The sequence below is a fragment of the Prosopis cineraria genome, unplaced genomic scaffold (assembly GCF_029017545.1).
Source record: "Prosopis cineraria cultivar Desert tree isolate PC_DT_omini unplaced genomic scaffold, ASM2901754v1 PC282, whole genome shotgun sequence".
Lineage (NCBI taxonomy): Eukaryota > Viridiplantae > Streptophyta > Magnoliopsida > Fabales > Fabaceae > Prosopis > Prosopis cineraria.
Genome location: NW_026555609.1, coordinates 24649 through 32893, shown reverse-complemented (window position 1 = coordinate 32893; position 8245 = coordinate 24649). Strand labels below are relative to the sequence as shown.

Sequence of the window (8245 nt, the reverse complement as noted above, 5' to 3'; positions counted from 1 at the left end):
GAGGAAACTATGGTGATGGTCTATTCTATAAAAGATTAAGCACTTTTTATGACAGGTTATTCATGAGAGAATTCCCTCTAACTCCCTCAGAGCCAAGAGAAGGTTATGTGAGAGCATAAATTGTCCCTTTAAGTGTAATAGTGAGGAAACAATTATTCATCTGTTATGGGATTGTGATATAATGAGAGCTGTATGGCTTGATTTAATTAACCCTATATCTATTGTATCTTTTTTCTCATGTGATTTATAGGCTTGGCTGAGGAAGAATGCAAGCAATGCCTTTGGAAATACTAAAAGAAGTAGGTAGACATAGCACAAGGTGTTTGGTTTCACTTGTTGGATACTTTGGAAGAACATATGCAAGGGTGCTATAGAAGGACAACGATACTCTACTCAAGAGACTATGCATGGTGTGATTTATCAATTAATGGAGTAGGTAGATAATGAAAGACTCAACAATCAAATCTTTCATAAGATTGAAGATTCAAATGAGAAGTGGATCCTACCACCTATAGACTACTTCAGGATGAATGTTGATGGATCAGTTAACCAAATTGGATATGCCACTAGAGGAGGTGTTCTTAGAGACGCTAATGGTAAATGGGTTATTGGTTTTCAAAGTCAATTTGGATACTTCCTATTGCTGCAAAATTATTGGCTTTAAAAGAGGGGTTGAAGCTGTGTAAATTGTTACATTTACCAAATTTAAATGTCATTTAGACTCTTTTGATAGTATTTAGTTAATTAGAATAGCAGGTTGATTTGATCATCCATCAAAATATGATATTTTAGAGATTTGTGAATTGCTTATCTCAAGATAGGATGTGGAGATTATTTACTCACCGAGGGAGGTTAACAGGGTAGCTAACTAGCTTGTGAAGGATGCTCAAAATAGGGAAGATGATTCGAATGTCTGGTATGAACCTATATTAGATTGTTTTGACTTGTATCCGTTTGATGTTTTGATGTAATTTTGTGTAACGTCCAGGCTTTGACCTGTGTCTTGTGTGATAAAAAATTTTTAGTACAAATGTAATTATTATTTTTAATTATTTCAATTATTTTTTAAAAAATTATTAATCTTTAGATTAAATTATCTTGCACCCCCTAACTCTGAATCCTAACCCTACCATTGCTTGGTGTCATATTTTCTGACTTGTAAGCCCATTTAGATTAAATCAAATGATCTATTTCTTCTTTCTTCTCGTGTTATTTGTTTTCTGAATTTTATGGTATTTTACTAAGTAAATAAGTAAGTTATTCCCTGAACTTTAGGTATAATAACACCATAAACCTTAAGCTCATTTATTATGAAAATTATTTCCTTAACTTTTGAAAACAGTATAATCTAACCGTTACCATTAACAAAAGTTAACTTTACCTGTTCCTTGACAAGAAAATAACAGAAAAGGAGGGTTTCAAAATTATTTTTGGTTCTCTTTTGTAATTTTTGAAATAATTTTTTATCACTAACTAACCAACCAACAGTCAAAGTTATTGACAAAAAAAGTTGAAATTAACTTTTGTTTGCAACGAGAGCTGAATTTTATTATTTTTTAAAATTAAAAAAATGATTTACACAATAAATAAATTTAAGAGGCCAAAAGGTGAAAAGATATTTGTAAATTCAAGGCATGTGCAGGGCCATGTTAATCTTTTTTATATTATTCCAATTTTATTAGATGTCTTAGGACTTCAAGTTCAATCCATTAACTTAACAATTCATCCAAATTATCCTTCACATCAACATAAGCATTAAGCACCATGTTTGCTGGCATACTGTTTCAACATACAAGACGTTGCCTCCCAAATGGTTCCCCCTAACTCTATAGTTCTGAGATTTTTAATTTAGGGACCAGACTTCGTTTTTCTTTTTGTCACTTCCCTTTTCGGATGAAAATACTATTAAAATTGGGAAAACCACATTTAATCCCAGCTAAACAAGTTAGTCCTACTTAAGTCTCCTGAATTTGCCTTAATTGTCAAGGAGTGGCTTCTCTCCCGTTTACTTGTCCCTCCTCTCCCTCTCCATTATACATTTTAGTTATTAGATTATATATTGAATGTTCCAGATTTAATATTTTAAAAAATATTATTTTAATGTAAAATTGTAAAAAAAAAAAATCAAAACTCCTGAAACTTGATCTCAAAATTTCAAAACTGTAGAATTTTTTTTTTTTTTTTGAAAAATTACTCTGTAAATAATAAATCTAGAACATTCAAAATATAAACTAATGGCTAAGATGTGTAGAGGAAAGGAAGTGTAGGCACAGGTAAATGAAGAGAAGCCTGTTGAGAGGTGGGATTTAGTTGTTAATCATGATACATGTGAAAAGACAAAATAGCCCAAGCAATAGGGAGAAAATCCCTCCATTCCGCCCTTTTGCCAGCATGATTCCTAGTGCCCGTTTGATATGTCTTTAATTGATTTTATTCTCAAAAAAATTGATTATTTGGTTTATTAGCCAAACACTTGAAAAAGCAAAAAATTAATTTCAACCCTTAAAATTAATTTTTTCAAAAGTTAATATTTTGAGCTTTTCCAGAAACGCTGATAAAAAAGTACTGGAGAAATTACATAAAAAGGTCAAAAAACACAAAATTTTATAAAAAAAAAATCAAACTCCCTTCTCTTCTTTTTTTTTCTTAGTAAAATTCAAATTTTATATTTTAAAAAAGTTGCTAACATATATTAAGTTAAAATTAATTTTAAAAAAATAATATCTGAACAAATTACATTATAACATAATCAATTATGATTAAAATCTATTATTTAATTAATTATTTTCATAATTTATTATACCCAACTAAAATTCAAATGGACCTTAGTCGTTGTCCTCTCGACAAAACTCTCTTCCCAGCTGAACTCCGCTGCGGCTTGCCCTCACCGATATTCATGTAAATATATTGGAAGATGACAGGCATCGTACATCCTTCTACCAATAAGAATAAAACACAATTAATAGTGATGATGATGATCATCATCAATTATTATTATTTAATAGTAAATGAGCGATCCAAAAAACTAATGAATTCAAGCAAGAAAAGATATGGGTTGTTGACACTCGCCAAAACACAAGAGGAGCAAGAGATGAAAAAAGATGAAGATGCATCACGCATATCTCCTCACTTCTCAGGCTTATGTATCTATATCTCCAATAAATATATGCAATGTTAAACTATTATAATATAAATTAATCCTATCATTGATGATGATTGAGAGAGAAAAAAGATAAAAAAAATTAAAGGGGAATTATATTATAAAAATAAAATTATTAAAAATAATAATATATAAGATTATATTATGTTACACTGGTACATGTCATGTATTTATTAGAAGAAACATAATGATAATAAAAATAACTATTATTTTGTGATTTTTATATCGTATAATATCTTAATAGATTTTTATTGATAAAAGATAATTTATTATTTGGTTATTCTAAAATTTTATGATATTTTTGTCCATTAGTTGTATAATATTCTCTATCATTCAGAAGCTAATAAAAATATAGTTTCTAAAGGTAAGTAGAGATATTTTTTTTCAGATCTGATAATTTTTAAAAATTTAAATAAATATAATAAAATTGTATAAAATATATTTTAAAAATCGAATATTTTTTCATGAAAAAAAAAGACTTAAACAAATAGACTAGAATATTAAAAACTCATTATTTATCAGAAACTGATGGGTTTGGGCCAGTACTCTAAGCTAATTTAATAATTTTGTTAATCTGTACCATTTCTGTATGGGCCGGGTTTCTAGTGTGGAAGCCGAGCCCATAATCAAAACGCAAAGCCAAGAACCCTAGCTACTACTTCGTCATTCCTCTCTTCCTTATAGTCTCAAACGCAGCAGAGAGCGGCAAAGAGATCCTGCGAGCGAGAGTTTGTGAGAGTGAGCGACAATGGTGTCAGGATCAGGGATCTGCGCGAAGAGGGTGGTGGTTGACGCTCGTCACCACATGTTGGGTCGTCTGGCCTCGATCGTGGCCAAGGAGCTCCTCAATGGTCAGAGCGTCGTCGTGGTGAGGTGTGAGGAGATTTGCATCTCCGGCGGCCTTGTGAGGCAGAAAATGAAGTACATGAGGTTCCTTCGCAAGCGCATGAACACCAAGCCTTCCCACGGGCCCATTCACTTCCGAGCTCCGAGCAAGATCTTCTGGCGCACTGTTCGTGGGTGAGTTTCTCAGGCTGAGCATTTTTATCTGTTTTCACTGAATAGGACAGTCGGTGTGTTCTTAGGATCATTTGAAATATTGGGATTCATTTTTTAGTGGTCTGAATTTTTTTCCGGATGCGTGTGCTTTGCTTCCAAGGTAATATGGCTAGTTGGGCCTAGCTGATGTTCTTATATTATTTCTGAATTGAATGAATATCGATGTTTAGTGATTACTTTGAATGCCAAGCTGCCCAAGTGAAATTCAGGGAATGAATAGATCCTTCGTGATATGATTATGCATGGTTTGTTTTGAGCAAATCAATATGATTATGTTGGCATCAACCTTGTTGAGTGAGTTTTAGGTATTGCATGTTGGTGGATATTACTTTCCGGTTTGCATTGCACATCACATACTTTCTTATTTGTCTGTACATCAAAGTTTGACTTTTATCTACTCACTTGATAGCTTAGATTATTTTTCTTTAGAAATGTTACGCTTGTTTAGGGAAAATTGCAAACTATTATTACTTTTTTATTGTGTTTATGATTTGATATTAATCGGCGTTATCTCTATTTATAGAATGATCCCCCACAAGACCAAGCGTGGAGCAGCTGCACTTGCTCGATTGAAGGTTTATGAGGGCATACCCCCTCCATATGACAAGAAGAAGAGGATGGTTGTCCCTGATGCTTTGAAGTAAGCTTTAGTTCTTCCCGTGTTATCCCTTTTCCTGTGTTGGCAAGCTGCAATTGAGATTATATTTTAAGAATCAGTGTATTTGTATTAACTTTTCTCTTATGAATTTTGATCTGAATGCAATCAGAGTGTTGAGGCTTCAGAAGGGACACAAATACTGCTTGTTGGGAAAATTGTCATCTGAGGTTGGATGGAACTACTATGATACCATCAGGGTAAGTGCTTCCGTGTCTGAACTCCTTCCTTTATGTCATTCTACATTACACAAATGTTTAACAGTGCCTTTGTACAAATTATCAATATCAATAGACCGATCGGATACACTAATTGCAAAGGCCATTTATGGGTTTGATAACTGCACATGTAACTGATCAACTACAGCTAATTGAAATTCCTAGTGTCATTGTTTTTTCTTCTGGGTTGTCGTTTTGTTGGATACACTAATTGCTGATCCCATCTAGTGGGATATGGCTTGGCTTCTTGTTGTAACATTTTTCTTGCGGATTATGAAGCCTTGGAAAATTGAGTGAAACATTCATTTTGGGTGCTGAAGTTTCTGACCATTCTATCACTCACAGGAGTTGGAGAAGAAGAGAAAGGAGAGAGCACAATTGGTTTATGAGAGGAAGAAGCAGCTCAACAAACTGAGGGTGAAAGCTGAAAAGATCGCAGACGAAAAGCTTGGTCCCCAGCTTGAAATCCTTGCTCCCGTTAAGTACTGAGTTGTCTTGTTTTAGGTAGTGCTTTTGAAGTTTTGACGAGAGTTATACCATATTGAACTCTGCATCTTTGTTGCTTGTACCTGGTATTGGACCCTCAAATCTGTTAAATCTTGAAAGCCGTTTTTATTGATATCTTAGAGCTACTTATGTTATTTAGACAATATATTTTCCTCAAATGAGTTGTGGTTTTGCTTCCAAGGAGTGAATGTTTATAAACTGAATGCTTTTTCATCACAAACCCCATTGATACACGGTGGGGTGTGTGATGTTTGTGGTAACATATCAAGTCTAGTTTGTTTCAAGAAGTGACTGAAGCCAGTAAACTCTTGATGGCTTGAGAGCATACACAAGGCCAGGGACTGCAAAAAGATTATGTTTCTTTATGGACGTTGCTGCTTTTATTTTCGCCCGCGGGAGACATCGTTAGTGAAAATGACGTAAGTGAGTTTACGATCTCACTATTTCGGAGTTGATGTTTCCTGGCCCTGACCAGACGGGTCAGAACTCACCTCAACACACAAATGGCCGTTCCTGTTCTTCGAACCGTTTTGTGGATTGAATCGGGTTGAGTCGGTAGCCACCGGATTTGCGCCAGAAATTAGGGTAAATGAATAAATATTTTTTAAACTTTAGGTTTAGTTAAATTTAAAACTTATTTAATGCGTAAATTGTATTTTAAATTTTGAAAATAGTGTGACTTTAACCATTGTCGTTAAAAAGGTCAATGTTAGCAGAGTATTAAAAAAATAATTAAAAAATTATAATAAAAGTTTTAAGAATTACAGCCAATTATAAAAAAAGAACAAATAATTTTTGGCTCTCTTTTTTGTAATTTTTGATATCATTTTCTGTGTTTTTTTATTAACAAACAATTACAATTAATTTTTGTTAATAATAAAATTAGATTGTATCATTTTTAAAAATTAAGGAAATAGTTCATACATATAAAGAAGGAGTAAAGTGTGTGGACCAACTGGCTAGGAATGCCCATCGTGATAGTTTTGAGTTGCAAAGTTATGCAGATGGTTTCTATAAATTATTTCAATATCTTTTATTTTGAAATACCTACCAATTATTTGGTGGACTAGACTTCTCTTTGTAATCCAATTATCAAGCTTAGGCTTGCCTTAATATTCAAAAAAAAAAATAGTTTGTACAATAAATGAATTTATGATTCATGATATCATTGGATCTAAAGTTCAGTAAATAATTTACTCATTTATTCTAAAATAAATAATATATAAAGAAATTTGCAAAAACAAGAACTTTAAATAAATAAGCTTAAGTGCATAAAAAAATCATAGGAAAAGATTCATAAAATTACATATAAGTATCGTATAAGAAAATTCATATTAATTAAATATCCTCAAATCATTTAAATAACAAGATACAAATATTATTTATTATCCATGTAAAAGACCAAAATATGCTTTTAAACCAACCATTATTTTAGAGACTTAATCAATATTAATTTTTTTATATGATACTTTGTTGCAATTTTATGAGTCATTATTTGTAATTTTTAGGTTTTTTGCAATTTTTGCAGTCAACTAATGATCAAAGTAAATTATTTTAACAATAAGGTGTCTAGTACACTATTTTCAAAAGTTAAAGGGCAAAAGTTCTTTAACCCTTAAACATAAAGATATTTTTAAATAGAGCATGCAAAATAAGAAAAAAAAAAAAAGGTGGTTTAGATTTTAAAATTCTCCCATTTTACAGTTAATTTAATAATCTACCAATAGTTAATTACATTTTTATTATATAGGAGGCAACAAAGGTGGGAACAGGCCAAACTTCCGAAAGGAGCCTACAATCTAGTTTATTTTAAGCTTAAGTTAATATATTTGGTAAATAAGTTTAGGTCAGGTTCAAGCTTTTAATTAAATAAGCCAAACTTATTTTTTAAGGCATAACCTATGAGTTAAACATGTTGACTTATTTAGATACACACACATCACATACATATCAATTTTACCATTTATTTTTTTTTTCAATCTATTTTTTTATTTTCAATTATTTCTTAGATTTATATATTAATTTTAAGAGACTTTTGTAGATATAATCCATGTTATATGAGCAAATCTAACAAATAGCCTAATATTTATTATATTTTATATTATAGCTGGTTTATTATATTTGTCAATGATATACCGTTATATATATATGATAAATCTCTTGCATATCAATATAAATTGGCCATACTATCAAATTTTTAAAAATTTAGTCCATATTTTTTAGGCACAAAATTTATTTCGACTAGTAGGCTAATTTATCCTAATTTTAATGTTATTCCTTTGTTATTATTAGGGGTGTTCACGGGATAGGACTGAAACACCCTTATGCCATGTCATGTCCTAAAAAAGATTAGAACTAATTTTTTATCTTATATCTCGTTCCATTAAGAATCAGGACGGAAGCGGGATAAAATCAGGACATCCTGCTGTCCCAATAAATAGAACAATATTAAAAAAGATCTGAATAATAACATTTATTAAAATTTTAAATCATATAATTTATTGAGTTTAAAATCAAAACAATACAAGTATATAAATCACAATAATTTAAAGTCAATTATTGAATTATATTAATCACAATTACACATTATAATAACAATTATAGGTGATCTTTAGGCTATAAGAGTAGTAACAACATGCAAGCTAA

General features: G+C 31.2%; 1 protein-coding gene across 1 annotated transcript; it reads left to right on the top strand.

Moving 5' to 3' along the window:
- Positions 1-3840: 3840 nt before the first annotated feature.
- Positions 3841-5779, top strand: LOC129296212 (60S ribosomal protein L13a-4). The gene is made up of 4 exons (XM_054934804.1): positions 3841-4180; positions 4743-4859; positions 4987-5074; positions 5438-5779. Exons 1-4 carry the CDS (start codon positions 3909-3911, stop codon positions 5579-5581), a joined length of 621 nt encoding a protein of 206 aa, XP_054790779.1. The 5' UTR covers positions 3841-3908; the 3' UTR covers positions 5582-5779.
- The last annotated feature ends 2466 nt before the right edge of the window (positions 5780-8245 follow it).